Here is a 20,912-nt window from a genome sequence, read left to right as displayed (position 1 = left end):
AGACATGACCCCTTGGCCGTACCGCCTCATGATTTGCAGGCCACGTTCGCCTTTAACGAGCGACAAAGCATCCCCTACGGGGAGGAAGGTTTTGTCGCCTCACAGGCTTCCGTCCCACAGGAAGTGCCCACGCACCACTGTGAACCGGAAGTACTTCGGTCAGACATGACCCCTTGGCCGTACCGCCTCGCGTTCGCCGCTGGAGGGCGACAAAGCACCTCCTAGAGGAGGACAACTTTGTCGACAAGATGGCGGCGGCCAGAGTAAGTTAGGAAGAGAGTAATGACAGTAGCGTCGATCCCATTGTGAGAATGGAATGCGGAAGTGCTCTGTCACTCTACGTCAATGAGATAGTTCCAATGTTGGTACTATAGCCCATAGAGGCCCGCTTTGCGGCGACATCAAAGCGTGACGTTACTCTCTCTTCTACACTCTGGCGACGGCCAAGGTAGGATTAATCATTGATATATATATATAGTTTTCACTGTATATATCTTTGGGCTTAATTCTGACGCCGGGGTTTTCCCCGTGGCCAGTCTCGTGACTCCTCCGAGTCCTCCGTTGGCCCGAGGGTTAGCACCGCCGGCGGCAGTGGCAGCGTCACTGGTCCCCATGGCAACGGTCCCCATGGCAACGCTCCCACTCTCCGAGCGGCCGATGACGTCACATCCACTCGCTCGGTGTGTGAAGCAATGGACGGTTTGCAAGCCGAATGCTTAGGTATTGCTCACAATACTAAAGGGTTTCAGGCTGCATTTCTCCACAAATCCCCCCGTGACAGAAAAAGTATTGTTTTCCCGTGCAAGGGGTCCAGCAGCCAATACTCTGAGGGAGGAAGTCTCCTTCCTCTTGAGCTTGGGCGCTATTAAAGAATTACTTCCGATACTTCTGTTTACTATCCCAGTACATCAGCGTTACACTGTGTGTGTACAGGGTTTTTCAGTACAGCAGTGACACACTGTGATTGTACTGATCAACTCCCCTGATCCGCAACAACACATTGTGGTTGTACTGGTGTGTTTTCCACGTGCTCTTATGCATATAATCTCCTATGTCGGACACGGTGTTGTTCCTCTCATGCAGAGGGTAAGGCAACCATGTCTCTGAGAGAGGGGGTTCACTCTCTCTCCATAGTGAGTATGTTACGAAGAATTTGTCAAGAAACGCGAGGTTACGTTGTAACCCCGGTTTCCTTAGAATTCAGAGTAACATAGTCAGAGAACTATCTATGAATCGGAACCAACTGGTTTTCTATTCGTAGTATTTTCTGGTGGAAAAGAAGGGGGGGGGGGGTACGACCCATTCTGAATCTGAAGGGTCTCAATAAATACTTGGGTCAAAGAGCGGACCTCTGTCTCCGCCATTTTGGAGGGACGGATGCCCCCTTTGCCGTACCGCCTCACGGACTACAGGCCTCGTTCGCCACTAACGAGCGACAAAGCACTCCCTAAGGGGAGGACGACTTTGTCGACGCTCCGTCCGGAGCCTTTGGGCTCAGACGAGAGGGCGACGGCCAAGGTAGGCTTACTTCGGACGGCCCCGTTTGTCAGAGTGACAGCGCCGTTGGTTTCCATGGAAACAGACAGGCTGCGCTGGCGGACAAACCGGATGCTGACGTCAGGCAAGGTCCCCGTGACCGGTCACGTGACCCTGCCGGGTCCTAACGGACCGTTAGTACCTCTACTGCCTCGAGCGGTCACCTCAGGGTTAGCACCGCTGGCGGCAGTGGCAGCGTCGCTGGTCCCCATGGCAACGCACACAGGGTTAGCGCTGCTAGCACCAGTAGTAGCGTCTTTGGTCCCCATGGCAACGCACACACAAAAAAACGGTTCCCTTGGAAACGGATCTCAACGTTTCTTGGCCCATGGTGATTTAGCCTTGACTAGCTTGTTAGCTGCTAGGTTTGCAGAACCTCCAGTCAGGCTACTGTTGCTTCGATTGGCGGCTAACTGGCCTCACTAACAACAACACATTGCAGTGTTGTTTTTTGGTGCAGCGCATAGCCAGCCCCGCTAAAGCAACACCACGGTGGCCACCTTCCACCGCTACCCTTCCACGGTCTCTAACGGCCCCGCATGTGCGGGTCCGCTGGATCACGTGGCGACATCACCGGTCCAGTTGGAAACGTGTGCGTTGTCCGCACTGGGTGACATCAGAGCCCCTCCTGACTCGCTTGCTGAGGCAGCTTGTTGGAGAGTTTGCAGTCCGGAACTGTTTTACTATCCCGGTACTTCAGTGGTACACTGTGTGTGTAGGGGTTTTTTCAGTACAGCAGTGACACACTGTGGTTGTACTGGTCAGCTCCCCTGATCAACAACAACACACTGTGGTTGTACTGGTGTATGACCCTCTCTGCGGACGGTGCGTTAAGGAGATGGGTGGACCAGCATTGTTTTCAATGCTTATTTCCACGTTCCTTTCTATCCACCACAGTCAGGAGGTGGCGCGGCACACAGACGTGGCCGTTTCCCCACTTGACGCCGAGGGGTTTTTCACCGTCACCGTCCGTCGAGCGTCTTGATCCCGTCTCAGCAGACCACCTTCATAGGGGATCTCGCTGGGCTAGACCAGGCTCACGGCGCGTCTGTCCCGGGCGGGATAGACAGCGTTTCGGCCTAGGGTCTTCTCGCGTGAGGCGACAAGTCACATACAGGCTATGCGTGCAGGCGACGGGTCTCATGACTTCGGCCTTACACCTGTTTCGTTTGGACAAGCCCCACGTGTGACCTTTTTTCCCCGGAGGTGGATGTGGGCTCTTGGAGCCCCGTCCACCTGAGGTTGTCATGTCCTGATCGGAACCGACAACACCACGACCGTGTGCTATGCCAAAAAGCAGGGAGGCCTGGCCTCTCCAGTGTTGGACAGGCTAGCTGGCGATCTGACGCTGTGGTGCGACGCGCGCCTTACGTCAACCAGGGCCTCACAGGTACCGGGCCTCCTGAACAGTGGAGCGACTCTGTTGTCCAGGGGCATTTTTTGGTACGCAGATTGGCCTCTCCTCCGGAGATAACAAGCCAGATCTGGGCCAGGATGGCCAACTGAACTGCTTTATGCATTCTCGTCACTGGAGTTGGTCCTCTCAGCTTGTCAGACACCACGGACTGTCAGTGCCACTGGTGGCACTGGCGTGGGGCGCATGGAGGTTAGGAATAATCCTCTCCTCTACAACGAGCCCTGGGCCCTCCCCCCGATCAGAGATCTGCTACGGCAGGCAGGGGTCGGAATTTTCCACAAGCAACCTCAGGACCTAGACCGGTGGGCTTGGCCCGTGAGGGGGAGACCTTGACTTCTTATGGCCTGCCCCCTGAGGTGGTAGCTACCATCCAGGGGGCGAGGGCCCTTTCCACGAGGTCTGCGTACGACGACAGGTGGAACCTGTTCGTGTCATGGTGTCTGGGTCAGTCACCGCCGGTTGAGGCCTTCCGGGCCTCGGTACGCAGCATCCTCATGTTCTTGCAGGACAAATTGAACCAAGGTCTGGTTTTCTCGACGGTTAAGGTGTACCAGGCGGCCATTTCCGCTTGTCACGTGGGTTTCGATGACATGACGGTTGGCCGACATCCGCTGGTGCGTAGTTTTATGAACGGTGCCAGGCGGGCCAGGCCGGTCTCTAGGCCTCTGTTCCCGGCCTGGGACCTGGCGGTGGTGCTGGGGGCGCTTTGCCTCCCACCGTTCGAGCCTTTTCACTCTATGGATCTGGAGATCGTTAGTCTCGAAACGGTTCTTGTGGTTGTTTTCACTACAGCTACACGGGTCAGCGACATACATGCGCTCTCAGTAAGTTCGGAGTGCATGAGGTTCTTGGGAGACGACAGCAGGGTTTGGTTAAGCCCAACATGGCGTTTGTTCCCAAGAACGGAATGGTGACCCAGACACCGGTTGAGCTGATAGTTTTTCATCCGCCTCCTTTCGCTTCGGCAGAGGATAGGCGGCTGCACTGTCTCTGCCCAGTGAGGGCGTTGAAGCTCTACTGCCAGAGGACGGCGGTCGGCCGGTCGTCGTCGCAACTTTTTGTCTCCTTCGGCCCAGATGGTCGGAGGAAGGCAGTGACTAAGGCGACGCTTTCTAGATGGAGTGTGGATGCCATTAGGCTGGCCTACGTCAGTAGTGGCGCTCCAGTTCCAGAAGGACTGAAGGCTCACTCTACTAGAGGCGTGGCTACTTCCTGGGCCCTCTCCAGGGAAATGTCGGTCCAGGAGGTGTGCGCGGCCGCAAACTGGTCGTCTCCATCGACTTTTGCGGCTTTCTACAGCCTGGATGTGGCAGCAGCGTCAGTGGCGCACGCTGTACTGGACATAGCGGCTGTCTCTAGTTAGGGTAGGGGAGGTTAGGCAGGTCTTTTGTGTAACCCGCCTTTTTTCCCTTCTCTACCTTCCTTCTCTTGAGTCCCCTCGGAACCACCGTTGGTAGGTTTCCAGGGGAGGAGGCCCTGTTTCCTTGTTTTCACTTATGGGTCAGACTTGTGTCTGTTCATTAGATGAATAGGCAGACTTGGTCTGTCAGGGTCCTTTTCTTTCAATTATATACCGCACCCCGGCCCGGAGGGCTGGGGCGCCCGTGAGGCCGAAGGTCACGTCCAGGGGGACGGGGCCTTATGGCTAGGGGGCGTGCGGACCTGAGATTCGGTATGGCTATAAGCCCCAGGGGGGTTTATGCATCCCATAGTGAGTATGTTACGGAGAATTAGACAAGAAACTCAGGGTTACGGATGTAACCCCGGTTTCTTTAGAATTCGGAGTAACATACTCACCTAACACCCCTGTTTGTGTGCATCTGCATGCAGGAAGCGTGTTAAAGAGGATGAGCCACGTCACGCAAGAGGTTTTATACCTCTTCCGGTCTACCGGACACGTGACATACCCTTCTCAGCCAATGAATGGCCCGGGAGTTTATGGTATGTAGCTCTGCATCAACGCCAGGGGGCGCTGATATCCCATAGTGAGTATGTTACTCCGAATTCTAAAGAAACCGGGGTTACATCCGTAACCCTGAGTTTCCAGTCATCATCTGTCTATTTAATCACTCCCCCCAGAGTGAAATGCAAAAGTGAAAAACGCTGGGGGTGCTGTTTTTCCTTTTTATTTGACGATGGGTTCCCAGATTGGTGATGGACAAGTCCATGTGTTTCTTGATGATGAAATTAGATGACTGTGCGGAGATATTTCCATCATCATAATCATCATTTGATCATGTTTACTGCTGTTGTCCTTTAATGTAGCCCTGTCAACACTTCTAAGCTAAGTAGCGTAACTTGCAGCCTGTGCTGCATCCCCCTCGATAATATGACCTCCTGTTAAGTTAATCCACATTGTTATTCCACCTCTGTATTCCTTCGATTGAATCTGCCAATTCAATCGAAAATTGTAATTGGGAAGCCGTGAAGAAAACATGTTTGATTTATGTGAAGTGTAATGGTTTCACACTTTCCAAGTATGGTCTTTGGTCCTGGAGTTTTCCTTTACTTTTCCTTTTGTTATGTCGGCATAATGCCCTCCCATCAGTCTTTATTACTTGTTATTGTAGCCTATAGAAAATTATGCAAATTACATTCCCTCCACTTTACAGGTTACTGCATGCGCATACTGATAAGTTAATAAAAGCAGGAATGCATACACGTGCCGCTCTGTGTCTCCAGGTCATTTGTGAGGAAGCCTCTGTAGTTGGTCTTCGAGCAGTGTGTGTGTGTGTGTGTGTGTGTGTGTGTGTGTGTGTGCGCTCACAATAGAAAGACAAGATGAGGAGTCACTGATGTATGAATGAAGGAAGCGACGGAATTGGATCTGTGTGGACATGAAGGTTGCCTAGAGGTTTCTCAATGGGAATACATGATGAGATTGTAGCAGAGACAACTCTGTAGTGCCTTTGTGAAAGAGTACAGGGAAAGTCTGCCATGTTTGAATCACAAGCGGATCTCGGCATGTGACTCTCCTGAGAGAAAGGGCTGTTGTGTTTCTTACACCAACGCTGCCGTATCTTGTGTGTATGACTGTGTGTGTTAAACTGTGTTGTCTCTACAAGGATGAGAGAGGCTGATGGGGGGGAAAAAAGAACAGTACCTTGGGTGATATCCCCTTGAGCAATGCAACATCACTCTCAGCCCATCTTCATCATGTTCGGATGTTTCAGGGCCACAATGAGAAACGTTATCTAAATTCAGAGCAGTGCATAAGCTGCACCACCTGCACAATGGACACAAACAAAGAGAAGCTTTTGTTTGTGGCTAACACTTCAACTCCTCTTCTCCAAGATCTTCACATTTCTGTAGTTGGAACGAAGCATCAGCTTTCGCTTGCTTTTGGAAAGGAAAAAAACAAAAAGGAAAGAGGATTAATAGTTTGGCCACGACTAACACTTTTACGTTACCCCCTCAAAGTCCTTTCTTCTGAAATCGAAATGCTTCCAGTTGCTTTCTCTCCTCATCCGCCTTTGTTTATCATTTTCAAATGTCTTTCCTTTGATGGCCCTCCAATGGTAGCATGAAATGTGACAGTGAGCGTAACGTTGACTGATGTTCCCAAATTCCCACTCTTCTCTATTCTGTTCTCTGTCTTAAGATGCATGGGAGGGGGACTTTGAAACTAAGGATATCAAAATGGAATTAGTAATCCTTATCTTTCCCTTTAGTTTGTCCCAGTTTTGAACTTTGAATGGCCAGATAAGAGTTAAAAAAAGGAGTGTGGCCTCAGTCATGAGGAGACGTTTTCATCCTCATGTGTCTCTCTCACTCTTAATTCTCTCTCCTACAGTATGTCTCTTGATTCTCTCGCTGTTTGTCTGTCTTTATCTTTCATCAAAGCCATCTAATCAGTAATTTACCTTGAATGTTAGCTCTGGGGTTTGAATAATGAATATTCCCTGGGTTTTAAATATGTGAATAATGAATATTCCGTGGGGTTTTAAATATGTGAATAGACAGTCATCTACAACTAGGACGATAGCTTCAATATCCGCTCTGGACCTCTTTAACACAGTTCTGCTTTGCTTATTATAGCCTCTCAAACAAATGACCAAATATAACGTGTTATCATGTATTTCTAATGGTCTACCCTGCACAGCATAATGGTGATGTATGAAAAAAAACGGATCTGGTTTTTATATTTATCTTTTTTTTGCCCCATACAATAGCACCAGCCTGTCACAAAATCCCAAGGTACACCTTGACTTACTCACGGAACAGTGTGCCGCCATATGCAAACCACTATCCTATAGCACCAGCCATTACTGACAGTATCCTTCCATTTATTTTGCAACAAGGCACAAAACAATCATAACACATTATATATATATAATCATAACTTTTATAATGAATTATAAAGTCCTGTATTATAGGACTTCATAATTACTGGGCACTGGTGGATTAAAAGAAATGGACCACAACACAAAGGATAACAGAGGTGTGACGGCAGTTCTGAAAGAAGAAATAGATTCACTCATCACCTGACTTGTATCTGAAATGGGGTCTGTGTACAATTATTGTTTTAGGAATGATTGATACAGATTTATTGATGAAACTAGGCCACTTATCACATCTCCATTCTGCCTTTGTCTTCTTACATGATGGAAGGTACTGTAAATAATCCTCTGCATTTGCTCATAAATTTGACTTGAAGGCCAGTCTCTCTCTCTCTCACTCTCGCTCTCTCTCTCTCATTCTCTCTAAACACACAGTTTCTCCCCGATGCACAGCAAATTAGTGCTTTTTTATCCTGCTCACATAATTCCAGGGGTATAGACATTAGACAACCATGTCTCCTCCAATACACATGGCGGTTTCAGCAGCTTAACACGTGCGGATAAACACGCTATCCCTCCCAGTTCTGCTCCCCACTGAACAGGCCCACGGTCAAGGTGGAGGAAAACGTGGAGGAATCGAACCCCAGTCTCTGTGGCAGGGGGCAGTAACTTACGCTACCCAGATGCCAAGAAATAAAAAAAGAAATAAGTTGTAACAAAAAATATCTACACTACACTTTCAGGTTTAACCACCTGAAAGTGTCATACATGTGTCGTCATACAGTTAATGTGCTGTAGTTGGACACCCCAGCGTAGTTGGATTACTTGCCCTCCAGCTGACTCATCTGATTAAAGAGAATCTGTGGTCGGTGATCTCACAGTGCCCGGCTGGTGAAAACAGCATTCCACTCACTTTGTGCTGGTTTTTAATATCAAATTACCCGGGAGCCATGGCAAATCGAATCTTCACTTCACGGTGAGCACCGCCCCCACCCCCCAACGCATGACTGGAGACTCTGGAATTGATTGCTCTTGTATGGTATCTCTGGGGCCGAGGCAATTGATTTAATTCTCTTACAAAGAGTAGCTGTTGATTGAGGTCCTACAAGGAACATTTCCACAAGTCCCATCCCCTCACAACTAGCTCATAATTGCAAACTTTACTCATTTTCGCACTTCTACGTCTATTCTTCTGCATGCCCCATCCAGACGCGCTCACACACACACACTCACTCACTCACTCTTTCTTTGCGTAGTGTGTAAGTTCTGTCTTTTATGTTTTACAACAAAGAGAGGTTAGGAAAAGTCTGCAAAAGTGCATTAACTACCAAAAAAGTGTGTACTACAACCAGCCTTGGACAAGCTGTCCTTTAGATGTTCCAAAGACTTAATTGTGTGGATTTATTTGGTGGATTTTCACCATAACTTAACCACTTTAACCCTGGCATCCTGATTTTAGTCATGTCAATATCGGTTGAGAAAAATTGAGAATGTTCGAATTCAGAATTGCAGATCTACAAGTTCACAACGTATCACACCGCAACACCTTGTGAGCCTGTAGATCTGCCATTTTATAAATAATTTAGAAAATGTTTGTGGTCAAGTGTTCCTTGTTTGATTGCAGTTACCTTTGAGAATATGGTGGAGTAAAGGATCAGTTTGTCTTTTGGTGCATCATTGCTTGCTACAGTACCACCGCTGCACAAAACTCTGATCATGTGACATAAAGCTGTCACTCGGGTCACGGTAGCAGAAATGAACGAGCCTGGCGGTATTGAAGACTACGGATGCATTAATAAATTCACTCTGAGGGGCATCGAAGTGCATCCTTGAGTGCTTTCTTCAGAACATTCAGTGCATTCCCATTCGGTTAATATCAAATTGTCGCAATATCTCCCTTGAGTAAGCTGGCATGGTAGAGTGGTAGAAGTTTGGCCTCCCGTGCAGGAGACCTGGTTTCAAAATAAATCCCAGGTAGGGCATGAAACTTATGGATTGCAACTTTAAGTACACACCCCTTATCACTGTATAGAACATCCTCTAAATTGATAGAAACGTTATTTTCCGCCATGGTAATAATGTTTACGTTTTCCATCTTGACACTCTAACCAATTCTCCTTCGTAAATTACGAAATAATTCTGCACTCTGCCGCGGCTCAGAGTGGATTTATGAACGCACCTTACATCATCTTAAGTGTTCTCTCCTAAAAGAGACGTAAGGCGTGTCCATATTAGTGGGGGTGACGAGGGAGAAGCTACAGTGATGTAGTGTGATGGGCGGTAGCAGGGGGAGATGGACAGTGAGCAGGAAGAGGGAGGAATTGAATTAAACGGAGGAGGTAGAGAAGGTGTGTCCAATCCCACGCTAATAATGATAAAACGACCATCATTGTTTAGTGAAATGACCTGCTCCGTTACCACCAGATTCTGTCCAAAGTGCTGTCAGAGAAATTGCACATGAACACGCTGGAGAGTATTGTCGCATTAAATCCACTTTTTTTGTGGGGTGGGGGCAGTTTGGATTTATAGATATGTCATTGACGGGTTCGCCAGGCGGTTTAAGAGACCATTCTAGTGCTTGACATTCACTCACTGGCTCAGTTCCAGTGATGCCCAGCCTGGCACTTCACTGTGTCCTTGAGGAAAACCCTAAAGCATTATTTATGCATTATTTATGTGGTTTTCAAACTTTTTGTGCACAAGGCGCACCTAAAGGCCAAGTCAAAATCCCAAGGCACACCTGTACACATATATGTGCAAAATAGACTCTATAACACACATTATCATTCTTATCACTCACTGTAAAGTATATTTTTTATTTACTAATGGCAAATATTCCTCCACTGCATGTTTCCCGTTTGAGCCTGCTTCCTTCCATGATTTTCATTAGTTCCATATTTAGTGATCCTTCATTCTATTTTGCATCAAATGTTATTCTACATACATTACATGAATGGTGTTTAGCTGACACTGTCCCTGTTGTGCCATACAATAAGTGTGTACTGTATGTTTGGGTTCAGTGTTTTGCCCGAGGATGGATGCTGTCCTGTCCTTATCACAATCACCTCGCACTCTGTGGATGGGATTACCACACTTTAGAGTGCACAGCTGGCAAGGCCAGCCCTTCAACCTTGGGTATATCAAAGGCCCTTGACTCTGCATGTATAAAATAACCACCACCGTCATCATAATCCAGGCTCCCTCTCCTCTTCTGTTATGCTTCTTGTTTCTCTGAAGAAGAGTCGTGCCAGTGTATAGAGAGCCCTCTGGAATACATAGTGCCAGCAGGCTGATGGGAACAAAGCAGCGGGGTGTTTCTCCTCCCTGTTTTGTTTTCCGTAAGGCAGGAGGCTGTCCGCCCTAAATTAGTGTGCTGCAAGCGTTCCCACTCCAGCACCTTTTTTGAAGTTGCCTGATTATCCGCGCCTCCTTCTCGAGGGAGCGCCGCCGCCCTTTTCGCCCTTTTTAGCTTTGTAGTTTACTCTCCCAAGTGCACCCCGCCTCATCTCTCCGGCTCCCCTGCCCCGCTCCTCCCTGCTCCGTCTGTCTCGTTTGATTGGGCGGAAAGCTTCAAATGGGGTTTGAAGAACTGTCCTTGCGCAAAGAGTCCATTTTTATAATTTTTTTTAAAGACAAGTGGCAGGTTTGTACTCCCTGGGAGTGTGCAACAGCAAGGTGCTTCCAGCCCGACTTTTCACATGAAAGCATGACCTTGCCGTCACCCCCCGAGGTTAATTTGAGAGACTGTGAACACGCAGCGCTCAGTGATTGATTATGGTTCAAAGAGGCTTTTTATCAGTCGCTGGTAACGTGTGTCCGACAATAAGGGAGAACAAGAGCAACCGACTTGTCTTGTCCACTCAGTGTAGAGAGGATGGCAAGTGAGAAGTGACAGATTAATAGTTAGATTGTGAGTGTGAGTGTGTGTGCGTGCACACAGGCTTGTGCGTGTGTATCTTTTGATTATCTTCTAATATAAGGTGACTTTCTGTAGCCTGCACAACGTGTATGAAATATTTAGATTTAAAATCAACCACTGAGTGCATTGTGGGATGGAACAATTTCTCTCAAAATCTAATACCTGCCTAATAGATCCAATTCCCACCAATCTATTTAAAGAGCTGCTCTCAGCACTAGGTCCCCCATTTCTCCATATTGAGTCCCTAAATAGTGACATTGTCCCATCCATTTTCAAAACTGTATAAACGCCATAATTAAACCCCTACTTAAAAAAACAACAACCTAGACCCACTCTAACGAACTATAGACCAATCTCTAATCTCCCATTTATGTCCAAACTGCTGGAAAAAAGTTGTTTCCTGTCAGTTTACAGCCTATCTCACAAATAATAATCTCTTTGATAGTTTTCAGTCTGGTTTCAGATCCCACCACTCCACAGAAACAGCACTGGTCAAAGTTACAAACAACCTTTTAATGGACGATGGACGAAGACAGGACCTCTTTTCTGCTGCTACTAGACCTTAGTGCCGCATTTGATACGGTCGATCATTCCATCCTCCTTGATCGGCTAGAACATCTGGTTGGTATCAAGGGTCTCAGAGATGCTGCTAGTTGGCCCAGCTAAACACACCCATCTGTTCAATAACATACGTAACTCTGACCTTGATGGCTGCTCAATAACCCACAAACCAACAGTCAGAAATTTAGGAGTAGTTTTTGACCTATCCCTATCCTTCATCACCATATTAACACATCGACCGCCAGAGGTTAATCTCATAATGTACTCACCAGTGCCAAGGTGTTTTTGTTGTTTTTTAGTTTTTTTCATGTCGCCATAGATCTTGTTAAAATCCTTAAGATTGAGATTGAGCCGGTCTGTTTACATCCGCGAGATCTCCCTGTATCTCCCAGTGAAGATCGCGTGTCAAACGGGGCATCCATGTTGTAGTTAGAGCGGATTACGTTAAACAGTGAAATGCGAGGAGAAAAAACTACAGGAAGAGAATTGAGTTTCAGTTTCGTCTGTAGAACGAGGGCGGACGTGATCGTCAAAACCGGATCCCAAATAATGTAATGGAAGTGGATAAAAAAAATTCCGAAAGTGCACCCGGACCGCGCATGCGCGAAAAGACCGTGGACCGTAGGGCTACGGTCTCGGCGCTTAACAGTTGGATTTAACGGACCGTAGGACTACGTTCTTGGCGGTTAAAGCATCAAAAAATCTGTCTTCTTCCATCTGCGCAACTTAGCTAGAATTTGTCCAATACTTTCACTTCCCGATGCCGAAACGATGGTCCATGCTTTCATCACTTCAAGAATAGACTACTGTAATGCTCTCTTCTCCGGTTTACCATCAACAGCAACGAACTTGCTCCATCCTACATGTCCAGTTTAATAGAACCTTACATCCCTGGACGACCACTACGCTCCCAGGATGCTGGTCACCTCACAGTCACAAAATATAATTAAAAAAAGCATTCACACATCGTGCCCTTTGTCTCTGGAATGCTCTCCCTCTAGCTGTTGGAGATGACGACTCTTTGGACATTTTTTTATCTACGCTAAAGACATTTTTTTCCCCTTGCATTATTGTTCCCCCTAGTTTTATTGAATGCATTGCTATGAACACCTCTTCTTGCCCTGTGGTTTTAAACACTGTTGTAAATGTTCTTCTTTCATACGTGCTGGGCACATTTTACTGTGTTTCTTTGCTAATGTGTTTTTGTTGTATGACTTGTTGTGAAGTGCACAGAGACCCCTTGTGGTGATGTTGCACTATAATGAAAAATAAACTGAAACTCTGGTGTGCGCTTTGTCCTGGCACAGCTGCCTGCTGCTGTTCCCCCATCACCATAGCAATAGATGAAGATGCCCGGGGTCACTGGTGGGCATCGCAGTGTTCCGCGGAGGCACATGAAGAACGGCAATCGCAATGAATCGCTGCCTATTATTTTGTTTCCACATGGGGCAACTTGGGCTTTTGTCTGTATCCGTCTCACTCCATTTTCCCTTACGTCCTCCCGTCCTTCAAGTCTCATCCGTCTATTTCATTCCTTCTCATTCTCATCTGCCGTTCGTTCACTCGGATCCTGTTCAGATGATTCCTCCTTAACCACATTCTGCCGTGTGGAATACATTATGTTCTCCTTTCCTCTACTTTTTTCCAGAATGATCCTCTCCGTCTCATTAACCTCCGTTGTCCTGTCCCCTAAAATGTGTATTTTCAAGCATCTTTTCGGTACAGGATAGCATAGAGATACACGTGAGCAGGTGGGCCAGCAGTGCTTCCCTCCCAAAGGAGGATTTGTATTTTTTTCTCGGCCCCCTCTCCTTTTCTCCCTTTTCTGTTTCTCTGTCTCGCTCAGTCTGTCAATCACTGCGCCTCACCTTTTCTCTCACTTCATCGCATGTCTCTTCTTTTTATGTCTCTCACAGGTGCCTTGGCCATTCTTATTCCACAACTGGACCTGGTTATTTCATTGGTGGGCTCTGTCAGCAGCAGTTTCCTGGCACTCATCTTCCCGCCCATCCTCCAGATTTTGACCTATCACACGGAGGGCCTGTCACCGTGGGTGGTCATCAAGAACTCCATCATCAGCCTGGTGGGTCTGATAGGCTTTGTGACAGGAACCTACATCGCCATTGAGGAAATAATACATCGCAATGTACACAACCATGGCGACGCCTTCACCTACATGATCCAGTAACCCTTGATTTATACTTGGTTACGTGCCATTTCGTGCACCAAAAATAGCAGATCTACAAGCTCAAAATGCATTGCAACGCAACTTGTTGTGAGCTTGTAGGTCTGCTATTTTCAGTTCACGACACCAGCACATGGTTACGTATAAATCCTGAGGAGGAGGGAAAGACCGGGGTCTGGTTTGGCAGAATAGAGTTATTGAAGCTCGGAACTTAAAGCTGCACATCCGATCCAATCGGAAACTGTTATTTATCCAAGGCTAGCTCAAGTAGTAGGTATCCTCTATAGACGTTGTCTACTATTTACTGCTGTTGGCAACGTAATCCATTTTGGACGGTGAAGCAATTACAATTTATATCATTTATGATGCTGTAAGGATTTGTGGTACTTAATGTTATCATTATTTGTGAGGACATTATTGAGTCATAGCGTGCTACTGTATTTGAGCAGAGATAAATGCATAATCACAGTTAAGTCATATAATACTTATCTATAATACTTACAATACTTACAAAATAAGTAGTTTCCGTAATAGACAAGCAGGATTTTAACTATTTAGATCACATGGAAATAATACCCATACCTTCCTCTTTTTAGAGTGAGAATTGTTTTTGTGCTTCAATATTTGGATGTTTTAACCAGGGTATTGAACTACCTCACAAAGCCGTTTTGATTAAGATCAGTAAGATCCTCAGTGTTATTTCAACTCTTAGAGTGTACAAATGGAACCAAATGGACTCTTACCGGTCCATGCACACAGCCCATTAGCCTCTGTGGCTGATACTAGGGTTGTCCTTATGAACCTCTTTTAGCAGAAATCCACTTCTCACGTAGAGCTTTTCAAAACGAAGCCTCCCCACTTTACCCTCCAACCCTTGAAAAATCGGAATATTTTGGTGCACTTTGATTCATGCCAAATGCGTTGAATATGTATATAGAATGCCTAGCACACATTTATTTTCAAGTAACTAAATTGAGAATCTATTATACAAATGATGACAAGCTTAAAAACTTTACAAAGCTTAAAACTGAAATGATATGATGCAAAAAGGGAAATTTTAAAGAGCAGTTCCGTACACTTGGCTTTGCTCTTGTTTTGAGAACTAATTTTTTTTTAATTAGATGCGTTTGCATTTTTACATTTTAATGCAGGGGTGTCAAACACATTTTAGGACATGGGCCGGACTGGGAAAAAAATGCTAATTCATGCGGACCAGACCATTTTTGTGCATGCACAAACGCACACACTCCTGCCTTATTGTGGCCAAAAAGCAAGTGTGTTTCAGCTATAAGCCATCATCAGCATCGCACTGATGTTTATTATGGAGAATAGGGCAGCGTGCGTTGAGAGCAACCGGTGAACCAAAGAGTGTCTCGAATTCCTTCTCGTGAAGACTTAACAATTCTGAAACTCAATTCTCTACTGATATTTTGTCCTTGTGACTGCCTGTAATCTTTCCCATGAGCGATACACAGAGACCGCTAATGGGGGAAATGAACTGGCCTCGTTGAGGACCTGGATAGACTGGGGGTTGACCAGAGTCGCGCACAGTGGTTGGTCTATCTATTGTTTCCTAAGTACACACAACAAGCTGCCGGCACAGCAGGCTACAAACAGTGACAGGGAGCGATAACAGCGTGAGAGCGGCCTGAGAGCGGCTGTTGTACAGATACATAATAATTGGCCGTGAATAACAAATGTTCTTCCCAACATTATCCCACGGGCCGGATTGGATCCCTTCGTAGGCTGCCATTTTGACACCCCTGTTTTAATGTATTCACTAAATAGGTGATTGTTTATTTATTATTATTATAAACAGAAATGCGTTTTTAATGCTTAAATGTATTTCTCATTTTAATACATTCTCATTTTAAGCATTGAGTTGAGGTTCTATTTTAGAACAAATTACGACAATTAAAAGATGAGGTTCAGTGCCTTGCCGAAGGACACTTCAACAGGACATAATGGCTATTGTGAGTACTGAATATTTCTGTTACGGGACAGATCTCTCACCATGACGTTACGGTCCACTATATCAGACAACATTTGAACTGGCCGGGGTTCCAATTTACAGCAGATATTAGGCAACATTCCCAAAGTGTAGCACACCGTCCAGTAAGTATGCAGCAGTACAGGCTGGATGAAGACAACCCAAAGTGACACACTTAAAACCAGACCTGTTTATCAGAGATATAATATTTTGGACGTCAAATGCTCTTATTCACCTGTTTCCTAGGCTGTGTGTTTTCCACTTCCTGTCGATTTCATTGGATATCATTGGTCATCTGACCAGTTTCATTGGATTTCATTGGATCAAATTGACAGGAAGTGGAAAAAACACAGCCTAGGAAACAGGTGAATAGATTGGGTAGTTTCAGATGTGTGATTGAACTGATTAACTGTCGTTTGCCAACTGTGATGATAGTTGGGATAGTGCATAGCTAGCTGTGCACTATTGGGTTGCCAACTCCTGTGGTAACGAGTAAAGCTAGTTGGTGATAATTCTTGTTCTTTCCTAATGGTATGCTTCTTTGAAGTTACATTTTCAGTCAGCACCTGTTGTTCTTTCAGAGCACATGTTATTGCTTGTATTTAAAGCCATAATTCCTTCTTAAGATGTAATGGGATTTCTATTGTCGAAATGCCAATGTAGCACACACGTATTATTTCTGTTACTGTCTCCTCAAATACATTACCGTGGTCCGGTGCCTAGCATTCTAAAGATCAGCTGTGTTAGATCAGTTAGTTGGCAACGACCATGGAGCAAGGTAGAGCAAGCATGGCCGCCAGTGGACACTGCATTGACCCATTGGATCACTCCCATCACAGGGACGAAAGTAAACTATATCCTCACTTAACACCTCGGACTGTGCTGCAAACTACAACTGCCCACTTTTTTTTTGCTGGAATCAGTGATAATATTTTTTAAATGATGTAAATGATGGTTATAGACTTTGATTGGATTTTTGTTTTTAATACTGCTGATTTTGCTGCTCTATTATATGGTCACGCACGCTTACGAATGTGCACTTTGGCTTTGCATTTCATTAAAGCCTTGACATTTTTACTTGTCTGTAAAATGGTAGTGTAAATGTTTTTTTTACAATCATTTTGTTGTTTTTATCATTTATGTAAATAAGGATGTAATGCAAGCACCAAAACATGTCTGTAATCGCAGCTACATACTATAAACAAGATTTTCAGCCTTCACTTTGTGTATTGTCAAACACAGTTCAACAGAGTGTGTGCATTAGTGCATGTGTCCCTGATAATGCAAAAATAAAACAACACTTGACAACTCAAGGCTGAGTTAGGTTTGTGACTGGCTTAAGTGGCTTTGCTTTAATGCATATTTGTTGCCTTGCTTTGTCCCCGAAGTGCAAGTGGGTATCTACGGAGCATTCGCCATGCCAGCAGTTTGCGTAATCACGTCCATCGCCTAATTGATACAAATGAGAAGGCGGACGATTGGAGTGGGATGGAGAAAGAGAATTCCACCCGGGTTAATTTTTCCTAACGAAGCTATGCAATGCACTTGTGGTCAGCCTGAGGAATGTCATTAATATAAACTGGGAATTGAGGGAGCCTCCATATGCGGTTCTGTATGCACAGATAACCATGCCCATGCATTTTAGATGAGCTGTGATACTGTAGATTGTGCCGTGCGCAGGCAGGCACTTAGGGCACATACATTTGTGTAAATGGATTACAGAGGGCCTATGTTGAATGTGCATTGGTTGTTATCCATTTCACAAGAGTAGTTTTAATTGTCACTGTCACTCACTCATACAGGCATAAGCAGCAAAATGTTAGTGTGGCTGGTTCGGCAAGACTTTGCTAACAATACAACAAGATAGTAATAATTATAATTGGCTTATTATTATTCAGTTTTTATAGATTTGGTTTTAACAACAACAATAAATACATACACCACAGGACTACATGTAACCACACAGTTTTTTTTCTTTTTTTTCAAAGTAAAAAAAAAGTGCTTAGGAAGCGAGATACAGCCTTTTTCAGTTATAGGTTAAACAAAGAGTGGATGGAGCTGCAAATCTTCAGATAATGATATCTTGGGTTCTGAACATAAAAAAAAAAAAAACTCGGGATTTCTCGTTCTGGCACTGAGGGTATTCAGATAAAACTCGGGATAACTCGGGGCCTGGCACTGAGAGAGTTAACAAAACATAAAAGATGACATCACAGAACCAAGGCAACCCCAAAGGGAAGCACTTGAATTTAAACATCATCACTTATTCTATTCTATTTAGTCTAATACAGAACCAAAGTAAAAAAGATTACGACATACAGAGTGTCACTTGCCATACAGAAATTGTCCATCTAGTGATTCACCGTCCTTTGCCTTTAGATTAAAATAATCTAAACTGCTAAACCTTGTAAAATCTCTGGACAGAGCCCCTGGTAGAATTTAGAATTTAAATGTGCCATCACATCTCCGACTCAGCGTTGATGTGATGGAGGAATGGCTGATTTCCAATTGAGCAAAATAAGGCGTCGAGCCAATAAAGAGGAGAAGGCTATGGCATCAAATTGATCGACATACTGTCATCTCACCAGGGACCACTCTAAAGATTGCAACCAAGGGGTTAGGGCTGATCTCTTTATCACATAAGTGGCTTAATAAAGAAAATGTAATTACAGTATGAAAAGAGAATGATGATTAAAAAATGACATTAAAGTTGGCAATAGTACACTTCAGCAGCAATGGGGAATGTGCAGAATATGCGGGGGATTTAGTATTTGGATTATAGAATGGGCAGTAAGGTATACACATATTCATAGATACACACGTCCGTAGCATCTTCCTCAGGGCTCGTACATCCTGGGAAGCGCTAGTCCCATACAGATGTGATGGCCCCTGTCAGGATGCTCTGGGCGGTAGCAGACTAGTAGGATTTCAGGACCCTCTCAGAAGGGCCAGACTGAGACAATTATTCAGGCCCGGAGTCATACATTACCCAGGCCACCCTGCCCACACTGTGCTGACTGGCAGGCTTGCGTGCGTGTGCGTGCGCGTGTGTGCGCGCACACACACATGCACAGCTTAATTTCCTGTAAAAGAAAAATACAAAATACATGATTAGTACATTATTCCCCTTTTCAGTCATCTAACATAGGTGGTCCTCATGCCTCAACATTAGTTTTATTGACATTCTCTGTGTGAACATTAGGCAACAACATATAAAATTGATAGTTAACCAAGAAATTGATTCAGTTGAATTAACTTAACTTGTCAAAATCAACGGACGGACAGTCCACTAGCTCACACCTGCTGACCGACCACGCACCATGTTACTTCTGTTTAAACTAAAGCAATAGTGCTGATCTCTCTGAAGAAAAGATGATGACTACTGACATTTTCATCAACTGCTATGACAAGTGCCAATTCTTTCTCTGACAGCGGGTGGGTATGAATCAGGCTGCAGTTCTCATCTGCTCGGCTTCTCAGTGCAAAAAAAGCAAAGATTAACTCTTTCATCGCCTGCCATGTTCACCGATGTGGCCTGCAGTCAGCATTTCTGAGCTGAATATAATAAAACTGTGTTTTGACAGTAGTTTTAAAAATAAGTTACACAGCTCTTGACAGGCTCTCTGGAATAGCCCTCCCCTGGCATTAAGAAACACAGAGTCAGTTGATTCCATTAAAAAGCTACTAAAACGCACATGTTTTGCAAGCACTTTACCTCATAACGTGTATTTTTTTCACCCTGTATTGTTTTTACTGTCTATTGTTTTTAACAGTTTTACAGCACCTTGTAACATTTGTTTTGTAAGGCGCTTTATAAATAAACTTGACCACCAAGGTCAGCGCTACCAGGTGGTAGCAGGAGGGAGGCATTCTTGGTTACAGAGACAATGATGGACCTCTGGGGCCAACAAACTGGGCCAGGGAGAGATTGAATATGGTGGTGAACGCTGCCACCAGTAGATCAGCAGTCATTTCTTGGCATAGGGTTTTTATACGTACATCACTGACTGTAATTATGGTATTCCTCGCCTGTTGTGAGCTTGCTATTTTTCGATATAAAAAAATGGCAATTGCAATATTTTCCCCCATATCGATTATATTTGATTGGAAATCAATTATGAATAAATGTTATGATCAATTAAATCGATTAGTTTGGTTAGCTGTTGCACCCCTACTTGGATCAAATTCAGCCAAAGCTTTCTTGTGAGATGTGTAAAGCTTTGCAAGGTATGTGTAGTGGTTAGAATGTTTGCCACTCACAGGTAGGGTCAATATTATTATAAATCGGAAGCATTTTAACATTTGCAGAGTGGAGGCGATGGTATACATTATCTATATTTAATTTGCCGACATGAGCTGCATGCACTCTAGATGAAGCCTGAACTTTTTATGAAATTGACTCCCAAGTTTCCTATAGTGCGTGCTGAAAATCCTGAAGGGGCGTCAACAACTGTCATTTGGTAGCGGCGGACATCTTTGTGGGGTATAAACAGGTTGACTTAACATTGCCCCCCACCAGTATGTCTGCAGCTACTATGCCATGCCCCCCGTGGTGACGACACATTGGCAAGCACTATAGAGAGAGGGTGGCTACTGCTTATGGATTATTCTACACATTCATGTCATAAATCGCTCGACAAGTGATTTTGTCCTAATATATTACTATGCCCTAAAATACAGTATCTCCTAATAATATAACCTCCACCTGCAGCCTTCAGGCCTGGTGGAGATAATAATACTACTGAGGGCCACAAGAGGTCACCAAGTCATCCCATCTTACATTACACTTTTAGTTTTTTAACAACGATGGATGGTTTTGGAGCAACAGGTATGTTGGTGTTTTGCCAAAATGCCTTAGAACCTCTATCATGACACGCTGTTATCTGCTCTTGTGTTTTTTTTTTCCTTCTTGTTGCTTATTATTACACCTAAGGCATGTCTCATAGGAAATAAAAAAGAGCTATGTCCCAAAATGTTTGGCTGTCATCTGTCCTTACCTCGAGCCCTCACGTGTGTCACCCGAG

The 20,912-nt window shown here is 45.1% G+C and overlaps 1 protein-coding gene across 1 annotated transcript in view; it reads left to right on the top strand.

Moving 5' to 3' along the window:
• The window catches only part of slc36a1 (solute carrier family 36 member 1), a 40,125-nt gene extending 25,685 nt beyond the window's left edge, over positions 1–14,440 (top strand). The window contains exon 12 of the mRNA XM_080415368.1: positions 13,630–14,440. Within this exon, the coding sequence (XP_080271494.1) occupies positions 13,630–13,901 (272 nt within the window). The 3' untranslated portion in view covers positions 13,902–14,440. The remainder of the gene's footprint in view (positions 1–13,629) is intronic.
• The last annotated feature ends 6,472 nt before the right edge of the window (positions 14,441–20,912 follow it).

Source organism: Gymnoscopelus braueri (assembly GCF_963280865.1).
Source record: "Gymnoscopelus braueri genome assembly, chromosome: 20".
Taxonomy (NCBI): Eukaryota; Metazoa; Chordata; class Actinopteri; order Myctophiformes; family Myctophidae; genus Gymnoscopelus; species Gymnoscopelus braueri.
This window is presented reverse-complemented; position numbering and strand designations above follow the sequence as displayed.